Source organism: Pleurodeles waltl, chromosome 2_1 (assembly GCF_031143425.1).
Source record: "Pleurodeles waltl isolate 20211129_DDA chromosome 2_1, aPleWal1.hap1.20221129, whole genome shotgun sequence".
NCBI classification, from domain to species: domain Eukaryota; kingdom Metazoa; phylum Chordata; class Amphibia; order Caudata; family Salamandridae; genus Pleurodeles; species Pleurodeles waltl.
Window position 1 is genome coordinate 209,620,858 of NC_090438.1, and position 24,098 is coordinate 209,644,955.

General features: G+C 41.7%; 1 protein-coding gene across 1 annotated transcript in view; it reads left to right on the forward strand.

Annotated features, from left to right (window-relative positions):
• Window positions 1-24,098, forward strand: part of IDS (iduronate 2-sulfatase) — an 87,918-nt gene that overhangs the window by 60,059 nt on the left and 3,761 nt on the right. The window contains exons 7-8 of the mRNA XM_069212414.1: window positions 10,073-10,199; window positions 21,144-21,314. Coding sequence (XP_069068515.1) covers window positions 10,073-10,199; window positions 21,144-21,314 — 298 coding nt within the window. The remainder of the gene's footprint in view (window positions 1-10,072; window positions 10,200-21,143; window positions 21,315-24,098) is intronic.

The following is a 24,098-nucleotide window of genomic DNA, read 5'->3' on the forward strand; positions in this document are numbered from 1 at the left end:
TATTTATCTAAGTTTCATTCTTTATTCTGTATATTTGCAAACATGGATTCTGTTGTCTGCCAATTGGTTAAACTGCTGCCTAGAACTTTTGCTATGGCTTCCAGACATCAGTTTGTAGTCATCTATAATAAAGCCTAATTCAGTTTCACCTTGTTTGTTTCCCCTTTAGTTAGCACTTATTTTGGTTATTTGTTTTCACTGATTAACCTTTCTAGCAGTTCTCCTTCATTGTGTCACTGCCTGAGTGATTTTGCTTTCCAGTGAAGGTTTGCTGGTCTGTGGGGGCACTGTCACATACAATTATCCTGTGGGTTGTTTAGTGATTCTTTACTTTAAACTTCTGAATGTTTAGCATTTTCATAAGGCTACTACAACAAGTAATATCTGTTTTTTTTTTTTTTTTTTTTTTTGTCAGCAATGGCCGCCACGTGCAGGCCACCACCCACTTGAGTGAACACTTCCTGGGAAGTGTGGCCAAAATCAATCACAGGGAGCAATATTCCTCCAAAATCCAAGATGGCAAAAATTCAGTCCTAGAGTTTAGGTCTGGCTGAGCCCACCCAGTGATGTGGCTAAGATTCCCTTTATACACCCCTTCCTTAATCTAATCAGGGGGCACATGACTGTCTGGGTTTGCAGGAAATTGGGAATGTACACTGGCTGGCCAAACGTCCTTCCCACCTTTTGAAGACCAGCTTGGCTGCTTCCCCCATCCTTTTCTACCATCTGCTGAGGCAGATCTCCTCCCACCAGATGCTTCCTTTGTGTCAGCCCAGGCCACTTCACACCTCATCAAGGGAGCCTGGCTCAGGCTGCCAGAGGCTGACCAACCAGAGCAGGGCTGAAACTTAACTTTTAGTAAGAGTTTTAAAACTCAGCAGCCGCGAGTTGTTGGATTTATTATAACTTTTAATTTGGTACTAAACATGCCATATTTTTGCTCCCTCCTATGGAAAATAAGACTTTATTATTGTTTTAAAATAAAGTCTCTCCATGTTAGCCTATGGAGCCCATTCACTACAATGGGGAAAACAAATGTAGCTATTGTTCCTTCAGGGCTTCCATAACATCTTTTGTAAAGTCACTGCTTATAGTTACACTGCAACCAACCCTGGGGATGTTTAGGACATATCTTAGGGGTGACTTGTATGTAAATATAAAGTAGCTTAGGACTTTGGAAGTACTTTTAATTCCAAAGTCTAATTTGGGATTTACTTGAACTTAAAAGCAGTCAGCAAGGCAGGCCTGCCTTCACAATGACACTGGGTACCACAGCAGTGCACCTATGGGTGACCTACCTATGCTAAGGCCCCTAAACTTACATGCCGTAATACCTACTAGGGACTTGTAGGTAGGTTGACACAGCCAATTATAATTAGTCTAATTCGCATAGGCAATTTTAATCAGAGCACGGGCCCTGGACTGGTTAGCAGAGCCCGGGGCACCATCAGAAAAACACCAGTATGAGGGAAAAATGGGGGCAAAGAGTTAGGGCTTCTGCAATCAGCCCAGTTTTCCCACACTTGATGCTTAGACAAATTAATTATTCTAAATACATTTTAAGATCTTTGAGTAGTGACACTGTGGAGTCTCCAGTCCTTATGTGAATATTAAATTGGCTCAATCAGTGTTCTGGTAATTAAGAGCAGCTTTGTGCAGTAGATGGAGCCATTTGTTTCTGGTAAAAAATAGTAATTAAGCAGGCAGTACTTTTTTATTTGAAGAGATCATGAAAACGTTTTATTTTTTGAAAACTTTGATTGTATGGTGTGGAGTGGCAATCCAATCTAGGAACCTCATGGCTCTTGTCTCATAATTCCTATATAAACTGGACTGCTAGAATCCTACTTATAGGACCTGAATTCTGTTTGAATTGTTGCACTGAAGAATATTGTCTTGATACCACATGTGGAACGGCTTCTTCTAAAAACGAAGACAAGTATGTGGTGACTCAGTTGTCCTTTAATAATATCCTGAGTACTTGATTTGATTTTTCTGAATCTAAATTAAAGCAGTTACAGCTCCAAAAGCCTTTTGATTCTTCTGTTGATTTTAAATCTAGGCACAATAGTACGTTTAAAAAAATATATATATATGTTTCTAATGGAAATAAAATCACTTCACATTTTTTTGGTTTTAAATATAGAATCCTGAACTTTGCCCTGCGTAGACTAGCAGTTTCAATTAAGAAATGGTCAATGGTTATCATTTGCTTCATACATCTGACATCCTTGGAGTTGTATACGGTGCCAACATTTACCAAGTTATATCTCATAGGGATGTACCATTATTACTCTTGAAACGGGTGACCAATGCAAGGTGGCATTGAAATGTTTTCAATAAATTATGGACGCAATATTCTGATTTTATTTGTCATACTAGTGATATAGATTGATGTTCTCATTTTCCAGTTACCTAATGAGAATGCGGAACATGTAAAAGTAGTTCTGAATAGACTTAATCACCCTCTTAAAGCTCACCCTGAAAAGTGCCTCCGCCTATCTTCAGTTGGATACTTATGCACGTATTGTTCAATTGAATACAACTGGGTAATTGCAAGCTAAAGAATTTCCTGTACAACTTCCATTTTAGAAAATCATCGAATTCTTTGATTAGTGAATTAATCTAGAAATTTCACCAAGATTCTGTCCATTAATATCGTCCATTACCGATTCTGTTTCGGGGGGGGGGTGGGTGGAAGCTTTTTCAATGGATTTTCAATGCTATGCTGTCTTTAAAGCATATTTTTTGCAACATTAACACTACAAAGCAATTTTAAGAGGCTGATGCTTCAAGATTATGCAGTATGAGCACTCACGATTCAACAAACTTTATTAGGCAGTGAACACTTAGTTGCTGATTAATCATCCAAGTTAACTTCATAACCGGTTGAGAATGAATTGACGAGGTGGAATGGAGTGTGCAGGAGGTGGATAGAATGTAAAAAGGGTTGTAAATTGTGAGGTGGAATGGAGGTGTTCGGATGAAACAGACATGGTGGTAGATGGAAGGGCAACTGTTGTAGTGGTTATGGGGGAGATCAATCAATTGGGACACTCCAAGACAAGGATAATAATCTTGTCTTTGTTGTAAACACTGCTGGTGAGTTACATTGAAGTTGACAGATGCTTATGTAGTGAACTTGTAGCAATAGAGAATGTGTCTTGCAAGAGTTTACAGGGATATTTTTAAGCACCTATAACTGAGCATTATTAGCAATGGAGAGCTTCTATTTTCAGGGTGCCAAACTTTCTACTATATTGGTTTGGGTTATGATGTTTGGGATTCTTTTTTTTGCCAAACAAAGCTCATTTTCCTTAAAAGGGTACATAGTTCCATAAAATTTATTAGTAGTCTGCACAGGATTCCTCTGGTAAGGTGAGTAGGCAGAGAGTACCTGGATTGTTCAGTTGTGGTTCCAGGTTATGTATTCAGTTGCATGTTGAGACACGGATTACAGCAGGGAAGAGGATTGCAAATGGAAATTCTTCAATTCAATTGAAGAGAGAATCTGGATTTCGTTAAAGACAAGGAGGCTAGCATAATGCCATTAATCTTTTTAATGCCTCGCCTGCAGGAGTTTAAAGAATTACATACCATCACAATAAAATCAACAATCCAGAATTAAAACGTTCTCAACACCTAAATCCGTCCCTGCTGGAATGTTCTTCCTTTTTTAAATGGAATCGCTTTCAACAAGATTCCAACATCTTTTTTCTAAACCAAAAGCCTTTCCATCCTATAATGCGTAGAACATCGCTGACTCTTTAGAATAACAATAACATATTAAACATTCTTTCCAAATGAAAAACTAATTGTTTCAAACCTCCTTCTGAAACAAACCCCAAAACGTTTCTAGAATTTTATTTTTTTGGTTTCACCATTTTATGCATCAAGGGAGAGGTGGGCATGAAAATGCTAGCCTCCCTGTCTTTTAATGAAATCCAGATTCTCTCTATTTCAATTGGAGAATCACCATTTCATTACAAGACCGGAGGCTATCAGTATGCATGTTAGTAGCCCTCCAGCACCACAATCTCCATATGCTCAATTGGTCTACAATAATGGTGTGCAAAAACGCTGCCTTTCGACCAGACTGCAGCATTAATAATTTATTCCACCACACCAAAAGGCTTTGCTAGCAGTTGGCCCCCTCATTGACTGTGCTCTAAAATTTTATACATCCATTCCTGCTTGATCCATAGTTCATCTGACCCTTCTTGCAATAGTTGCAGAAGTCACTGTGGTTTCACAAACTAAATCAACAATTGACTTACCCCGCCTAGTCTAAATTCCTCCATTCTACTCTGATACTCATACAGACAGTCTTGGTTCTCTTTCGTACATCAAACATTACTCCAACTGGACCATAAAATCTACTACTTACCTCCAGTGTCTTCCCATCCGAAACACTCCTGCATGAAATCAAACACAGTAGACAAGCAAACTTCATAGTAAGTCTTCAAGTCCAAAATTGTATTACTTAGCCAGGAACTCAACAAAGATAACACCATAGTTACACCCACAACACACAATACCTCACGAAGATCTTCTCAATTTAACTCTTCAGTTCTCTGCATACCAAAACATGCTTTCCTACACGTTTTCTGTCTACTTCACTATTACCTGCTGATATTGCTTAGTTGTGTAACTAAGCCCTCTCTCAAGTTGCTCCACAAGGAAATGTATTACATCCAATATATGGGATCCAAATTCCTCTCCATACACTAATGTACCTGCACTCTCCAAATTACTGTATATTTATGCATTGTATCTGGTGCCCACGATTCCTGAAGCAACCAAGCAGCCATTCCTGAAAGGCCTGAGAAGGAAGATCTCATGATATTATCCAAACAAGACGGTTTAAACCCCTTGGCACTACCAGTGAATGTTCTTCTCCATCCCTGTTGCTCAGAAGTACTGGTCTCGCTGGCATCCAGAAAGGTGCATTACATGCCAGCTCCATGACCATTGGAAACCGTTCGGGAGGACACGCCGGGGTAGGTTCCAGATGCAGGGACCGACGCTTACATTTAGCGACAGTCCTAGGCTTGTACCTTCCCAAGGAGCCCTTCCTACAGCTGGTGATGGGCGACCTGTGTGTTTAGTTGGCCGGTAGGACAGTCTACTTCAATGTAAGTGACTGTTTGTTATTTATTTAATTATTTGTATCCAGATAGATCTGATTGGTGTCCTTGTTTTTGGTACAGGAGAAGTTTCTTTGTTCTTGATGGTCCTGATGAAGCGTCATAGGAGCTGCTTAGACCGCTGGACGCTAAACAGGTTGACATGTATCTAGGGGTTACGTGAGAATCTCCCGGTCCCCATTCACTATAGAAAGTGTTTGAGCATTATCTCTCATCATACCACTTGCGTGTTGCTTTTAATCTTGGTCTTACCCCTCTTGATAATCAAACAGTGATGTTTGATGGGGTTTAGAACCAATTTTAATTCTCTCCTGTCTTGAGCAGTGCCTGTCCGTAGGTATCGCTGTAATATTTCCTACCACTGCAGTCACCACAAAAGATCTCCGGCAAAGAGCCCCCTCACGGGGAGCCTGTCAGACATTGCAGTGCCGGTCTGATGAGGAGCACCCCGATGATGAAGCATGACATCCGAAAGGATGTGTGAGGGCTCTTGTTCCTAAACCTGTAGGTTCCCTTGTTCTGTTTGGAACAGTGTACTCCTTATTGTGTCATTGGAAACCATGCCTGAGATACCTGAAACAGTCACCAACACTACTTGACACTTTTCTCTCTGTAAAATCCTCTGAATTCTTACAAAAGGAGAGAACTTGTGTGTGCTTCCTTCCAGTCCTGTTGAAATACATCTACCACTACCTAACCTGGATCCGGCATCCAACTTCAATATATTTTTATTGGGTAAGTCGATCTGCTCGCAAAAAGATCCACTTCCGGGGACCCCATTCCCAATCTATTCTGAAACAATCCGGATTCAAGCTCCAGTTGCTGAACTCTCTTGAGTTTGAATCCGCAGTTAAATTCTCCTTCCCAGGTAAAATGCCCTGCTCTGACTTATTTTGTGTTCCAAACAAAAAATGTAAAGTTCTTTCGCGAAATGCGACAAACAGGACCTGCTGCCTCCTATGTATGTCGCAGCAGAAACCTTGATAACACTGTACTGTTTTTGAAGCTTAAGTGCATTGAAACCTGCTGTCAGTTCTAAGTACTTTGTGCATTTTTCTCTCTACACCTGTCCACAATCCACCAGACTCCTGGACATCCAACAGTGCACCCTAACCAGATAAACTTGCATCAGTCTCCAAAACCTAATCCGGTGCGCATCCAAAAATGGCTCAACCATTTCAAGCCTCTATATTGTGAAACCACCAGCATAATTCGGTCTTTGCTTCCTAATCTAAACATATTTTGTCATTGCCATACCATAAGCTCCTTCTCAAGGCTTCTGCTTTCAATTTCTGAAGACCTCAAAAATGTAAAGGACCTGGAAACACAGCCTTTGAGAGATCTAGCGAGGTTAATCTTATTAATTGAGAAAGATGTTCAACTTTAATGACTAAGGCATCTCCTTTTTAATTGGTTTACTTTTTCACAGCAAATAGTATAGCATTTAGTGTCTGAAACCCAGAAATTCCAAAACAGTTTGTTCCTTGTTCAGGCTAAAGTTCAAGCTTTGCAATAAACCTCTTACTAAATCAGTCTTTCCGTAGTTGGTCCAAACACTGAGACATTACATTTGTCATCTTAATTAAATAATTAACTGAATATCTGTTTCTCTGTGCCTCTCTCTCTCTCTCGCATGCGCTCTGTCGCGGTCAACACTGTTACCCTCATTTCTTTCATGAAACACAATGGAGCAGAAGATGGGTTAGTGGTTAGACACTGAAACTGGTAAAGCTGATTCTGCCATCTGACCGGAAGTAATGGTTGACTAATCTTCCCTGTTGTAATCGTAAAATATGCATCTTTTAGATATAATTTCACCAGTCAAAGAAGCAAAAATAGTCACTGTACTCACCTTGTACTAATCTAGACCTCTAAATTCTTCCCCTCTGGGGTACAAAGTCATTCCAGACTGGAAGCCTTTTTCCTCCTGCTTTTAGATTGAAATTGTAGTGGCACCTCTGAAATCCTTGGCCAGCAAATAGTCCCCTTTTACCACCCCTCCCAGAACACTACCAGCAAAAACTTTTCTCATATTACTTTGAGCCTTACGCAAGGCCTTGAAGGTTGAAGCATATTTACCTAGGCTTTTAACCATATCCTCTCCAAACAGCAACCCTTTGGGATTCTCACTTGCCTCTTTCCCTGTGAAATCACCTGACTTTGGCTTAATTTTCATTAGTACTGCTTTCCTTTCCGCATTAGGGCCAGCTTTAGAATTGCCTAAAAATACTTGAGTCCTCTGACACCATCCCTCCAAATCCACTGGAAGTCCTTTCAGATGTGTTTCCTCCACCATATCTGTAATTCGTGCCAGTGGACCCAGTACATCCTAGAGCTTGCCCTGGCACTGTTTCAAAGGTCTTTATAAACCTCTGTGGATCTCTTCCCATTTTGAAAAAAAATGTAATCCATTTAAGATCTAGATCAGGAGTGTAACAGACGTGATCTACAACTGGCCTAGAACACTTATTTCCCTTGCCAAAGGCTTCCTTAGCCTTTTATTTAAAAACAAAAAAAAAAAAAAAAAAAAAAAACTCCCCTCATGTTTTAAAGGCCACCTGTCTACACTTCTAGGATGTTGTATATTGTAGGGAGAAAAACTCTCTACTCCCAAAGGATTTCTTGTAACTTCTTCCGAAGAGGAAGTCCCTACCGCCTCACCAAACAAATCTTTACGTACATCATCTTGCTTCAAGTCCAGCACCTATTCATTCAAACTCAGATCTTCTCAATTTGTATGTTCATTTTCTAAAACTCTTCCTGTAACTCATCTTCCGTCATGCCTTGTGTGCTACAATGGACACCCTTCCTCAGTGTGGTGCTAAGAACACCTTTCTCCAAACTTGTATTCTGCATGCCGCTAAGGACACCGCTCCTCATATTGATACTCTGAACCAATTTCTGTTATGCTTATCTGCCTTTCCTCCATATGCCTAGCTTTTTTTCTTTTTTCCCTCCTTTTTTCTTTGCCATCAGTTTCACCTTCAGCTGAGGACCAGTTTTTTTTTTTTTTAGAATTCTCATCTCTTTTCATTTTATCAATAGACTCAATTGCTTCCTGCACAGAATCCCTCATTTCTTTCTCTTTAAAATCTCTGGTCTTCTTTCCCTCAAGAGAACTCTTCCCCCACTTTAGTTTAAAATGACTTCAGAAATGGATAAACATTCTTATTGTCCTTGACTATCTCCTAGACTATTCTCTTATATATCAGCTGTCCTGTCAAAAAAATTGTCAACCAAAGTGACAGTTGTGATTAAATGTGTGGAGTGCAACATCAGACCTTCATAGAGTATCCTGCAATACTCCCCAAACCAAAATGGGTATCAAATCTTGCGTGATTATGCACATGCGTCTCATAAGGAAAATGTTCCTCACACTTTGAAGATTCCCTGGCTCGCTCTTTATTGCACACTGCAACTCCTGTATTTCAAAGAGAACAACCCCTTTGATAAATCCAGGTATGCCTTTAATCCTTCTTTTCATTGTTTTAAAAATCCTTTGCAGATCACCTAACTGCACTTTAAAAGCCACTTGCAGCCTCAGTTTTAAACAATTTCCTAAACGTATGATGTAGACTGTATAACTAATTACTTTGTACGCTGTCTAATCGAGATACATAACCACATTCCTCATATACCAACACTCCCACGCTGCTTCCATAAATTGGAAACTCATAAAATTCAAATACATTCAATCAAATCTGTCATTGTATGCTTAAAGAACATACAAATGATGCTACTTACCTGTCCCAGGAGCAGCATTTAAGAGGAAGAACATTGCAGGTGGGTTGTATTTGTGTTGGATAAGGTTCTAGTTCTGAATTTATTGTGGTGTGTGGGTTTTTTTTTTTTTTTTTTTTGCAGGTATGGCATAAAGTCTCTGGTCTTGTAATGAAATAAATAAGTGGATCATAACGGTCACTCATAGACCATTGCAAAAGGATTACATGTTGAATTGGTAATCTGAGACAAGGATAGAAGCAGTTGCGAGTAGTGTTTCACTGATTTAAGTTGGTGGTAGTGGGAAGAGAGATTGTGGTTTGTACAGTGACTAGGTAGTAAACTGGTTTTAGTGAGCTGAGGTGGGATATGCTTCCTTGATGAAAGTGCAGCCTTCAGAAGGTTAATAAGCATGTAGACCTACAAAGTACTTGCAGAAAATGTTTGGGAGGGATGGACCACATTGAGACATTGTAGACCTGATGGCCTTATTGCATAGACTAAAAATAGGAGTATGCATGGGGGTGTCCAGTAGGAATTGGGAAGACCTATGAAATGAAAAACAATACACTTACATTTTTATTTGACGTTGTCTGAACTCCTGTCCCCAATGTCTGACCGAAAGCATAAACCTAAGATTCTCAAGTGTCTTCTGTAGTCAAACTTTGTTTAAATATTCTTGGTGACCATTCATTGCAAGAGTTCTCTCGTGACCCTGTTTCCCGATAGCCTTCATCTTAAATTTTTTTTTTTTTTTTTTAATCATATAAGATTTGATATCTTTCACATAGCCATATTCCACACTTTGACACATTTGTCCGCTGTAAACCATGTGAGCAAGTGCCTGCATCTGGGTGACAGACTCCACTAACCATAGATGGCGAAATCAGTGCGGTAAGCCTCATGAGTGTCTTAGAGAACCAGTTACTTCTACTATCAAAAGTGAGGTTCTAGGATTTACAAATGAGGAAGCGTTCGTTCATGAAACTTAAGGCATGCAAAGTGGCATCTTCTTTAGAGAGGTGAGAGATGTATATGGTCCAGGGTTATTTGCCTTAATATTGAATACTATTAGGAGTTTAGCACTTGACTATTAACTTTGTACAGCAGTTGTAATGGAGATTTCCTAATATCTGACTATAATTTGGTTAGTATTAAACATGTAACCCCTAAGCTACAGTGTTTCTGATTACTTTTCTCCTCAGCTAATGATCCGTCAGAGCTACTTTGCCTCCGTTTCCTACATGGATGCACAAGTTGGTCAGTTGCTGAATGCTTTGGACAAACTTGAACTTGTCAATAATACAGTTATCGTTTTTACTTCTGATCATGGTAGGTGCACTCATTTGCTTGTACAATTTAGAGTTCCAAAAATTGCTACAAGTTTCCAGCTGTTCTGAAAGAAATCTGTTTCACTAATTTGATGGCTATGCCTTGACGTTCAGTCCAGGCCTAGAACTATAATTTTGGGGCTAGAACACAGTTTCTGTGTGGGGTGTACGCTGCCAGCACATCACTGAATTAGTTGGCCTAAATAAATAAAAGTAAATTGTGTAAAATTTTAATTCAAAGTGGCCTCATCAGGTCTTTCAGAGCGCAAGTCGAATTGTTCCTTTTGAGCAAATGATCTCCTCATAAACCCTTATGTCCCTTCTTTACCCCACCATTAACCCAATGTTCCCAAGGCACATACCTTAGTTCATTGCATTTAAATGTGCTTTTGCTATTCTCAGTTTTGCTACCTCTCCCTTGCGCTTCCTGCTGAAATGTACTGTAGAAACAGCTCAGGAATTTTAAGCCCTAAGGGACAGCCCTTGTGTCAATGTCTTTGACTTCTATTTTTCTAAGAAATTGGTTTATCTTAGACTTAGAGTTGGTTACAATTCTTAATTTGACTACATTCATTAAAACTACGTGGTAAGGCACTTCAATCTCACATTAGAATATGTAATTGTATTATTGGAAACCAATTTATTTAAGAAATACATGATCATGTCCATAAAGCCCATGTCAAAATTCTTTTGAAAATCCTCACAGCTGGTGTCATACGTCTTCCAGGTATACACTCTTCCTTCGCTCCTCCATTCGAATTTTATTTATTTTTTTATTTTATTTTTTTTAATCTGAAAATCTGGCTATAATGCCTACAACAGATCTATATTTATATTCTTCCTTTTTTTTTTTTTTTTTTTCTTTTCTGTTTCTGTGAATCCATCGAACACAGATTTGCAGTTCCAGTTGGGAATTCATAATGGATAATGGGAACAAAAGTTTCTATCATCCAATGGTCTCTTTTTTTCTTTTGTGACAGATTAATGGATCCCCTTCGGATTCCCAAATCCCCACAGGAGCTCTGTGATCAAACATTCAAAGCCTATCTCTTATTTTTTTTTTATTTTTTTGTTTGTTTTTTTTAAATGTAAATTCTTTTCCCCCTCCTGTGCCAGGCCTTTTCCCCCTCCTGTGCCAGGCCTTTTCCCCCTCCTGTGCCAGGCCTTTTCCCCCTCCTGTGCCAGGCCTTTTCCCCCTCCTGTGCCAGGCCTTTTCCCCCTCCTGTGCCAGGCCTTTTCCCCCTCCTGTGCCAGGCCTTTTTTTTGCCTATTTGGGGCAGTTTGCGCTTAGGCCCTCATAACTTTTTGTCCACATAAGCTAACCAAGCCAAATTTGCGTCCTTTTTTTCCAACATCCTAGGGATTCTAGAGGTATCCAGACTTTGTGGGTTCCCCTGAAGGAGGCCAAGAAATTAGCCAAAATACAGGGAAAATTTCGTTTTTTTTCAAAACAAATTGGAAAAAGTGGCTGCAGAAGAAGGCTTGTGGTTTTTCCCCTGAAAATGGCTTCAACAAAGGGTTTGCGGTGCTAAACTCAGCAGCTTCTCACCTTTCAGGAACAGGCAGACTTGAATCAGAAAACCCAATTTTTCAACACCATTTTGGCATTTTACTGGGACATACCCCATTTTTGCAATTTGTTTGTGCTTTCAGCCTCCTTCCAGTCAGTGACAGAAATGGGCATGAAACCAGTGCTGGATCCCAGAAAACTAATCAGTTCTGAAAAGTAGACAAAATTCTGAATTCAGCAAGGGGTCATTTGTGTAGATCCTACAAGGGTTTCCTACAGAAAATAACAACTGAAAAAGAAAAATATTGAAATTGAGGTGCAAAAAACATAAATGTTTCTCTACGTTTTACTCTAACTTTTCCCTGCAATGTCAGATTATCGAAAGCAATATACCGTTACGTCTGCTGGACTCCTCTGGTTGCGGGGAGATATAGGGCTTGTAGGTTCATCAAGAACCCAAGGAACCCAGAGCCAATAAATGAGCTGCACCCTGCAGTGCGTTTTTATTCTGTACCAGGTATACAGCAATTCATCTGCTGAAATATAAAGAGTAAAAAATTGCTATCAAGAAAACCTTTGTATTTCCAAAAAGGGCACAAGATAGTGTTGAGGAGCAGTGGTTATTTGCACATCTCTGAATTCCAGGGTGACCATACTAGCATGTGAATTACAGGGCATTTCTCAAATAGATGTCTTTTTTTTACACACTCTCCTATATTTGGAAGGAAATAATGTAGAGAAAGACAAGGGGCAATAACACTTGTTTTGCTAATCTATGTTCCCCCAAGTCTCCCGATAAAAATGATACCTCACTTGTGTGGGTAGGCCTAGCGCCCGCGACAGGAAACGCCCCAAAGCGCAACATGGACACATCCAAAATTTTTGAAGAAAACAGGTGTTTTTTGCAAAGTGCCTACCTGTGGAGTTTGGCCTCTAGCTCAGCCGGCCCCGGGAGGGGGGGGGGGGGGCAGAAATGCCCTAAAATAAATTTGAGCCGCCGCCACCCCCCACCCCCCCCCCCCCTGCCCGGGAACGACCCTTGCCTGCGTGACATTGGCGCCAAAAAACAAATCCCAGGTGCCTAGTGGTTTCTGCCCCCTTGAGGGCAGATTGACCTAAAATCGGCCAATCTGCCCCCAAGGGGGGCAGAAATGGCCTAAATACAATTTGCCCCCCAGGGCAGCGACCCTTGCATGATGGGTCGCTACCCATCTCTAAAAAAAACAAACAAAAAAAAAACACCTAAAATTTGCCCTCCCAGGGAGCGACCCTTGCCTAAGGGGTCGCTCCCCTTGCGTGAAATTCAGGCAAAGAAAAAACTCCCTGGTGTCTAGTGGTTTCTGCCCCCCTTGGGGGCAGATTGGCCTCATCAAAATAGGCCAATCTGCCCCCAAGGGGGGCAGAAATGGCCTAAATATAATATTCCCCCAAGGGGAGCAACCCTTGCCTAAGGAGTCACTCCCCACCTAAAAAAATAAAATGAAACATTAAAAAAAAAAAAAAAAATGGTGCCTAGAGGTTTCTGCCCCCCCCCCGGGGGCAGATTGGCCTAAAAATAGAGGGGGCAGAAAGGCCTTCCCGAAAAAATGCCCCCCATGGGAGAGACCCTTGCCCAAGGGGTCGCTCCCTTATGTAAATTTCAGCCTTCCCTGGACCAGAAACAAGCATCCTGGGACCGGTTTTAGAGTATCACCCTTCATCAGCTAGGTGATTTGCATAGACTGGGTCCAAACTGGGGTGGCGAGGTAAGCACAAAAATGGATTAAACCCAGATCTTTGTGACTGGGGTGAATGCTTGCATTGTTCAGCATTCCATCCGTTATCTGTTCTTTTTGCATTCGTCACCCCAAGTGGCAAGGGTATGCCCAGACTTGGGTCCCTGTACTCACTGCGCCACTTGATTCAAGCTAGCCTAGCTGATGAAGGGTGATACCCTGAAACCAGTCCTAGGATGCTTGTTTCCGGTCCAGGGAGGACCTGGCTTGGCAGTTCGGCTGGACTGTTCCCATGAGGACCAGGGTCAAGACTGATTTGCATATGGCTGGGTCCAAACTGGGGTGGCATGGTGAGCGCACAAACCGTGGATTAAACCCAGATCTTTGTGACTGGGGGTGGATGTTTGCATTGTTCAGCATTCTGTCCATCTGTTCTTTTTGCATTTATCTTCTGAAAGTGACAGTCAGGATTACAATTTAAAATCCAACTTCACCATCAGATGTTATCTTAAATTGTAATTCCAGAGATGCCAAACTCTAAAACCTATCTCTTTCAGATTCTGATTTGCATTTCAGATGTAATAAGGTAATCCCAATATTATCCTATAGGAGAAATAGGCCTTGCAGTAATGAAAAATCAACTTTAGGTTTACATGTACTGATATTGGAAAAAGTACATGTTCTGACTTTTAAATACATTGCACACTCTCTCCTGGGTTGTCCAGGGGCTTAGCGGTGACATATCTATTAAAAGGGTGGGTTTGGGCTTGGAAAAACTGTATTCTGCCAAGTCAACATGGCAGTGTAAACTGTACATAAAGGCTCTGCAATGGCAGGCCTAAGTCATGATTAGAGGGCTTCTTACGTGAGTGGCACAATCTGTGTTGCAGGCCCATAAGTAGCATTTAATTGACTGGCCCTGGGCACATGTAGTGCAATGTACTAGGGACTTATAAGTAAATTAAATATGGTAATTTAGAATAGGCCAATATTACCATGTTTAGGGGAGAGAGCACAAGCGCGTTGTGCTCTTCCCACTGCTAACGAGTGCTAAACTGGATCAGAAAAGCGGGAGAGGCAGGCAAACAGTTGGCCTTTAGACCTGAAAGACGCAGTGTGGTTTCCCCTCTCCCCAATCATCTACATGAACAAAATCACCTGCACAACATCCACTGCCACGACATCCTCCAACATGGAACACCTGTCATTCTTGCTCCTATGTCACAGCCAACTTCACCCTGAGTGCCACTCCTCTACAGACCACCAGGACCATGATGCACAGACTTCACTGACACAATCACAGACTTTATCACACCACTTGCCCTCAATCCTAGCAGTTAACACCTCCCACCCCCTTCCTGAACACACACTTGAGTACTAATTGAAGACTTTGGAAGCCTGTGCCTCACCGAACGAGTAAACAGACCTGCTCATGTAGCCAGAGACCTCCTGGACTCTATTTTCACCAACCTCCACAACATCAAGTCACTGACCCCTTAGCAGGTCCCTAAGCAGACTATGCCCTTGTCAAGTTCAGCAACCCATCCCTGTCCAAGGCACACGAACCACTGCCAGACCAGCCTGCAAAGACTGAAACAACATCCCTTATAAAGACTAGAACACAGCTCATCACCTACTGACCCAAACACTGCAACAACCTCCCTAAAGCCATCAAGAATTTCAGCAATTGGATCACCTACTGTGCCGACTCTCCAGTTCCTCTCAAGCACAGTAATACAACAAAATCCAGACAACAGGGAAGTTGGCACGTGGAGGAAATCAGACTGATGAAACACTACTGCAAACTGGACCTCAACTAGAAAATGAGCCAGAATCATGCAGACAGGAGCATGTTTAAATCGGCCCTAAGACGCTACCACCAAATGGTTCAGGCCACCAAATGTGCTGCTCTAGCAGACCTCTATGCCAGCACCAATAGAAGCAAAGAAATCTTCACAATTGTGATATTTCACCTCACCATTGGCTGCCTTTAGCTCAAACACCCCCTTTCAGGACCTCTGGTGTTTTTTGCTCTGCTGAGGAATTCCGATATTGTGGCAGTTACAGGAACTTAAGCCCACAACTAAACATGACAAACCGCAAACACCTCCTGTTACCCAAAGAATTAGTGCCAACCACCTGGCTCATCACTTAAGAAGAAACCGCAGTTGCCATGAAGTCCATCCACTCAGGGCCCCATCAGAACCCCTACCCCATCATGCCTACTTCAGAGGACTGCAACCAGTCAGCGCCATGCTCCCACCCATTCTGAATGCTTCCACCTCTTCAGCCACCTTCCCAAATCCTTAGAAATAAGCAGCTGTCCTCCCATTGCAGAAGAAACCTGCTTTGGACCCTTCAGTGCTTGCCAAGTACAGATCGATCTCCCTGCTACCATTCCTGGCCAAGGTCTTAAAGAAAATCAAACTGACACCTTACCGAATACCTCAGCAGCCACCAAAGACTTGATGACTCATTCTAGTTTGAGACCCAACCACAGTAAAGAAACTGCTCATCACTGCCACACAACCTATTGATGATTCTGCACAGTGGCCCTCATCCTCCTAGACCTCTCCACAGTATTTGACATTCTCCTACCTGATCTTCATCCAAACTCTACATGATATTGGAATCAAGGGACATGCACTCTGATGAATCTGATTCTTCCTGACTTGAAGGACCCAGCCAGTCAGCCTGGCACAGTACATCTTAGACACTCAGGACCTCTGCTGCTGAGTTCCTGAGTTGAGGACCCTCCCCAAGCCTGACCCTCTTCAATGCATAACCAAATTAACAAGGAGTATGGGGTGTTTAAGTGGGTACCAAGTACCGGAAAGTTGCCCTGGGACTTGTTTGTGTGCTAAATGTGGCTGTCGGGGGGGGGGGGGGGGAAATTTCTCCTTACGGACTAGGTGGTCTCACACACTACATAGTGTCCTGCTTCATCATTTGACCACTTAGCCCCATCCAGGTAGGATAGTACTACCTGGATGGACTCAACCTTGCCGTTAAAAGAACTCCGAGGGAGTGCAGAGATAAAGATGATCTAGATAGAAGTGGGATCCACTTGTACTACAGAAAATATAAAATCACCTAATCAGTCGCCAATGTTATATTACACCTTTATTTGTGGTGACTGTTGGTGAGATTAAAAATTAACGAGTTGTGTGCAGAGGGAAGGAGGGTGGCTACTGACTGCCTTCCCTCATGTTCCTAGCTGCTGCTCCTTCAGCTCCAAAATGGCAGTCAGGTGCATGAGTGTTTGCAGTTGCATTTTTTTTTAAGCTGCTTTGGAGCTCGTGTGGGTCAGGTTTGGCTATTGCTTCATTTATTCCTTTTTAGTTTTCCCAGTCTTGTTTCCGGTCATGTAGTGTTTGATGTAGATTCCTTTTTCTGTTTTTATTGTATAAACTCTTCAATCTGGTTTGAAACTGTGGCTTCAAGGCTGTGTTCCTTCCCTTGTTTTCTTGCTCCGTCCACTTGGCGATCTGGATTTCTCGATCTGATTCTGTGTTCCTTGTGTTTTCTCCAGTCCTCTTGAAGTCTTCATCTGGTATTTTTTGTTTTTTGTTTGTTTAGTTCTTTTTTAAATAAAATGTGTGTGTGTGTGTATATGTATGTATGTATGTATGTATATATATATATATATATATATATATATATATATATATATAGTGTGTATATACACGCCTTTGTCTTTTTTTCTGAGAAGCTTCTCCAGAGACCTTGCCTGTCACGTATTGCAGTGTATGGTGACATTGTAGCTTGCCCCTGTACACAGAACAGTGGAATATAAAGACCTGGATTCTGGTACTTGTCTATCCTAGAACAAGGCCTAGACCTGCTCACACTTTTACTCAGGACTAAGAAGTGGACTCTGATCTATTGGCTAACCTATATGGCTGGCGAGACAAAACCAACTTAAAGCCTTTTTGTGATGTGCTAAGCAACTGGACCTCAGTTGAACCCTGGTAGTGGTCCTTGCTGGAACCCCAAAGTGCTGTTCTTGAAGTCATGGGAGCCTCAGAAGTGACCAAGAGGTGGTGCTTCAGAAATCTTTAAAGACATCCACGACCTCCAGAGCTTGATTGGGACCTCGCAGCGACAGTTGCCAATTTCAAGATGACTTGGTCAGATATGGCTCTAGACTCTCCCGGCTGGAGGATTTGCGTTTCATAAAAGACAGTTTGAAGGTAGAAATCTTGACTGGGTAAATACACAAAGTATTAGCCTGAAGCAAGGACTTTGGGAGCAAAATTTTAATTACCTCCGCTCTGAGCTTGTTCTGCCAAAACCAATGGATTTAGCAGAACGCCGGCTAGTGGCTATCCAGCTTCAAGAGAACTTTGGCGGGTTCAGATTGCAATCGGGCCTACCTGGAGGATTTAGATTTCTATTTCAGAGACTTAAGTCAAAATGTAACATCTTTGACATGAAGAAACCTTTTCGGTGCATCCAACCTGCGCTTGACCCCGATATCACACCAGAGTCCTGGTCAACTGTGAACAGTGAATTCTGATTAGGTTTTCACCTTTTCTTACTGCTTTTACTTTAAAGGGGAGGGTACATGGGGGTGAGAGGGGAATGGTGTGAGGAAGGGCGGTAAGAGGGGGTGGAAGGGTTCACACAACGACACACATCCAAAGACTCCAACGCATCCGCCCGCCTGATCCTCGACATACCCCGCCGATGCCGCATCTCCCACCACTTGAAGGACCTCCACTGGCTCCCCGTGGACAAGAGGATCACCTTTAAACTTCTCACCCACGCGCACAAAGCACTACACGACACCGGACCCGCCTACCTGAACAACAGACTCCACTTCTACGTCCCCTCCCGCCAACTCCGCTCTGCCAACCTCTCCCTCGCCATCGTTCCCCGAATCCAATGCAAGACCTCCGGCGGCAGATCCTTCTCCTACCTCGCCGCCAAGACCTGGAACTCACTCCAGACCTCCCTGCGCCAGACCCAGGACCTCCTCACCTTCAGGAGACTCCTCAAGACATGGCTCTTCGACCGATAGCAGCTGCCCCCCCCCCTCAGCGCCTTGAAACCCTAACAGGTACATAGCGCGCTTTATAAATTATTGATTGATTGACACACCCTCACATGACTAAGGGCGCAGTGCCAAACTTTGTTGAGGGGGTATAACCTTGATAAACGGTTGATGCCCTGTGAGAGGACATTGACAAGCACCACTGGACAGCATTGTTGTGGTGGTTGGTGTCTATACTGGAGAGGGATACACTCTGGATTCTAGAAGACTAGGTAGCTGATTCATACACCTACACGAAGTATGCACTAGTAGTGCAGACGTTTGGTCTCACTCCGAAAGAATATCATAAGAAGTTCTGGGACACACAAGGGGCCAGATCTTGGGTTGATATTCTAGACATCCCACTGAAAGCAGTGTAAAGCTTGCAAGACAGTACAGTGACTGTTTATGATGGATCATACAATTTTGTTATGCAAGGGCAGCTCTTGAATATTTGTTCTTCAGGGCTGCACCAGTATCTGGGGTCAGTCAGCTTGGAATCTATCAGACAGCTGACATGTAGGTATGCACTAGGGAGTCTTAAGTTCCGGGGGGTGCTTGTAAGGCAGGGGGAGGGGGGCAGTCAAGCCCTCACCAGGGAAAGTTGGGGGGGGGGGTGAAAGGATAAAAAGGAGTTCTCTCAAGGCCCTCTTAACTGAAAGAAGATGAGTCCGTCACCTCGTCTAAAGCCAAGTGGGCTCGGCAGAAAGGTAAATGTGATATGACCCCTCAACAGTGGACTGTCATTGACCATTGGCACAAGAAAGGAGACTGCCCTTCAGTGAGGGGCTTCTTGGAACAGACGTTCTCAAAGGATTGAAAGTGGGGTGGAAGTTGATCCAGGGGAAACTAATGGTTGGACAGAAGCCATATCAGTCTTCGTGTGGGGTGAATGTTGAATCCTTGGCTGCCTTCTCTCCCAGCATGGCGACTACACGCAGTCGCCAACTGTCAACAGGACCAGAGTAGAAACTTTTTAGAAGGACATGGAAGTCAGCATGACCACAGCGATGAAAAAGCTAGAGTCCCTGGAGCATATCATTCCAGGTGTCTTTAATAGAGCACCTCACTGTCCATGATGACTGAAGTTCTGTTCCATGGCAGTGATCCACCTCGAGTGTGTTGGGTGTGTTGCTGGCCCAAAGAATGTAGCTGTATCACTGGCATATACATTTAGTCTCTGTGCAAGCAGTTTTCCAGATGATTACCCAACAGAGGTGGAGCGAGGGACCAGTGCTGAAAAGGGTCTGAGTGGATGTGTTCGGCCACAGGGTCCAAAACGGCCCATCATGGGAGCCTGAAGTCTAGAATCTTGTCCCAAGCTCCTTAAGTCAAAAGGAAGAGAATGGGGCATAGGAAACTAGCATCAAAACTTCCCATTGTCCATAAGGAGTCTGAAACTGTCCCTGGAGACCTGCTTGAACTCCGACTTGCAAAGGACAGAAGTTCTGCAGAGAAATTACCCAACTCTTGAAGGTCTTTGACACCAGATAGAGGCATAGAAGCAAGGGGATACCTATGTGACCCCCAATACCTAGGAAGATGGTGCACTGTGCATTTAGGTTATGCAAGGAGGAGTTTGACAGTTTTCACCACAATTGGGCCCTCTTCTTGGAACTGGACTGTGACGTCCACATAGCTGGGTATCTGGGGCAGACTACAACAGGAGAGGTTGATTAACCACTTCTACGAACCCCAGATGTTTGTGTAGGTAAAGCAGTAATGCTGCTTTTGCCAAGCCAGTGCCAAGATGGGCCAATGCTCTGCTTTTACCACTACCAATGGTGAGAGACCCATTTTAAGAGGGTGGGGTTGACATTGTAGAGACCCTAGACCCCAAACCAGCCTCTGGGAACATATTTGTCCTTGTGATAGTGGACTATGCCATTAGGTCCCCTGGAACAAAATAGAATCCGAAATCTGTATTATAAACAGTGGTCTTCATTTTTCTCAAGGAAAGATGCATGCTCATGGTTTTTTTTTTTTTTTTTTTTTTTTTTTTCTTCTTCAAGCATTTGTGGCAAATGATCGAGAATCAGAAGCATTGTCAGCATGCGTTGTAGGTTAGTTTGAGTTGGCTGCCGAACAGAGACTTACTATCATTAAATTCGGTATAATCTATACGTTTCAAATGTTTTTGTACTCCAAGTAATAACTTGAATTCATTTCAGTATTACGGTCTTGATTTAGTTTGATGTTGCCAATGTGATGGTTACACGGCTAGTTTACAAACTTATATTTTAAAAGCGGAAAAAATGACATTTTTCACTAGAAGACATGTCCAGGGGAACCTGGCATATAGTGATGTTATTTCTAAAAGTGTACGATACTGAACCCCTCCTTTTATAGCAAGCGATTCCATTTTGCAGTGTCTTCAAACACCAGAGTTAGCTGATTCAATAAAACTGTTTGAATGGGTTAATTCTGTTTTGTATAACCAAATTTTACTTTATGTGAATACTTAATTGCCTATGCTCGGGAAGGTTTTAATGACAGCTCTGTTTTAATAGAGTTGGTAATTTCTTATGTTTGAAGTTTCTAGAAGTGTTTGTGGGAGGATTAGGCTTTTAGCTAATCACATTTTTGTCACACATTTTGAGACCTAAAACCTTAATGCATGATTTAGCTGCATGTTTCATATTTCGGGTGACTTGGATGCAAACTAACCAAGATTTTTTTCTCTAGGGTGGTCCTTGGGAGAACATGGAGAATGGGCCAAATACAGCAACTTTGATGTGGTCACCCGTGTGCCTTTGATGTTCTATGTTCCTGAAAGAACTACTGTGGCAGTTAGTAGTCCAGTGTTTCCATTTATTGATCCCTTTACTTACATTCCAGGCAGCATCCCTCCTCCAGGTAAAGTTTTGTAATGTAAGGTGTGTGTGTAATATAAATATATAATCATTGCTTTTTACTGTTCCTTTTTGGACAAGTCTTTGTATTTTAATTTGCAACCAGGCTAGTTTGTCTCTTCATACAATATGGATGCACTATGCAGCCATTTTAATTCATCGAAAGAAACTAATTTTGTGTTCTTCATACCAGCCTTACTTTTCTTGCAAGTTCAAGTGGCGGAGCGAAGTCATAAGAACATCTGTTAAACTCTAGGGGGGGTTATATAAACCAAGTGAATGGCGCTCCTGCCTCCATAATATTATATCCTAATCGTCTAATAAAGCACGGTGCCTTATACTGAGGTTAACCCCTCCAATACCCTCAACTAGTAACCCAATGTTACCTCAAACATAAAACAATGTATAAGCACACGTGATTATGTCAATTGAAATTTAACATTTTATAAGTAATCAATTCAATATATGTAATCAATTCAAATGTAATGCAATCCAAAAAGTATCAATATTTAGAACAGAAAAATCAGCAAAGTACACCGAATCTATATTACAGATGTCCTGTTACAGGTTGATTGATCAATAGTCCATAATCCAAAATGAAAGTCCTAACACATCCTCAATTCCAAATAAGGATCCAAAATATATTCAAGGTTTTCCAAACACGATCCAGTCCAATCCAAAAATTGTCCACTATTGGTATGTCCGTCCTGTAGTCAACACGTGTTTCATCCGGGGGGTACCCCTGGATTTCATCAGGACCTCCTACAATAATATTATCATAAACACCATTGTAAAAATGCCACATTTCGATCATGCTTCAATTACATATAATGATACTCCAGTTAAATATAATGATGCAAGATGTATGCAATGGAAACCAAAAGTGATTACATATTTTGTGAAAATTAAGTACCAATTATCTACTAATAGATCTCAAACATCATCTTAATAAACAGGAAGAGTGTGTGTACAATTAATCAAATTAATAGACATGCAATATCCCGAACCTCAGCACCTTATTAGTGATAACTCCACAGCAACAACTAAATCTCCTTATAAACCACAGTGTGAAATGATATCCATGCAGCTAACCCTACCTCGAAGAATAGCTCCAATTAAGTTAAGAGATCTTAACTATCGCAAATCTTTAACAAAAAATTCTGTTAAAGAAAAATAGCGAATATTAAATTGTCTAGCTCCCTACTATGCTAATAGTGGTAAGCCTCATTCTTTACCATCATATGACTTACCCTGTGCTGTATCTCAATCGGTTAATGAAATTCAATCTCCGTTTGTTTTTCTATTACCTTTGATGAATATAAACACGACTTATTAGCCCTGCTATATTACGAGGTGTGAATCTAATATTAGCGTGTATTTCAAAAGGAGATATCCGAGGTACAATGACCTCGCTATAACACCTCTACTATGTGAAGGCTTCTCTAAGGACTCCTTAAAAATGATTGGTACAAGCAAAAACAGGGTGTAGCAATGGGCTCCAAATTTTCCCCCTCATATGCGAATCTGTTTATGGGGTGGTTTGAGGAAACTTGGATTTGGGGCCCAGGCGCAGCGAAATGGCATACTCCTATTCTCTATTGGGGACGGTACATCGATGATTGTTTTATAATATGGACAGGAGATGTGAGTCTACTAGAGGAATTTTGTAAATATCTAAATGATAATGTCGTGAATATTAAATTCACACATAAATATAGTGAGTTCCAGCTAGAATTCCTTGATGTGGAATTATTTGTAGAGAATTGTAAAATAGAAAGTAGATTATATCAAAAGCCGACCTCATGCAATACTATACTGCATGCTACAAGTGCCCATCCACAGCATCAGATAGAGGCAATACCACTCGGAGAAATGATCAGAGCGAGGAGGAATTGTAGTAAAAATAGTGACTTTGTAGAGGAAATTGAGAATATGGGACGGAGATTCCTAGCCAGGGGATATTCTGATATTACAATAAAGAAATCACTACGGAAAGCGAAAAACCTATCACGTAGACGGATATTAGGTCTGGATACATGCAAGAGGGATATATTTGATATAAATAAGGATCAAAGGATTAGAATTATTTTGGATTACACGGAGAAGTCTAAAATACTCATTAGAAGTATGAAAAAACACTGGTCCATATTAACTCAGGATGATACACTTAGCAAATTTATAGGGAATAGACCTGATGTAGTATTTAGAAGGGGTAATACCCTAAGTAATATACTTAGTCCAAGTTATCCACAGGAGAAGAATAAGCCAGACTGGCTGAGTAAGCGGAGCCAGGGCTTTTTCAAATGTGGTTCATGTGCAGTTTGTAAATGGGCATGGCAGCCTATGAAGGAATTTAATGATGACGGTGGCAAAAAAATATCAATAAGATCACATATAGACTGTAATACGAGGTATGTGGTTTATATGATCATATGTAAATGTGATCAGATCTATATAGGTAGCACAATACGCCCACTAAAAGTTAGAATCTCAGAACATTGGTGGGCAATTAATCAACCAGATGAGCGCTATCCTATAGCATCGCACATGATATGTACTGCACAGGCAGTTTAAGACATTTAAATTTTTTGGTTTTGACTATTGTGAAGTTAACCCCAGCGGTGGAAATAGGGAACTAGCCCTTAGGAGAAGGGAATCGCAATGGATTTTAAAATTGGGGGCTGTAGAACGAGGTCTCAATACGGACTACGAATTGGAGTATTTCTTAGGGGAAAAATAGTTAATATTTAGGGACCAATTCTATATATTGACAAGTAGGCAATATTTT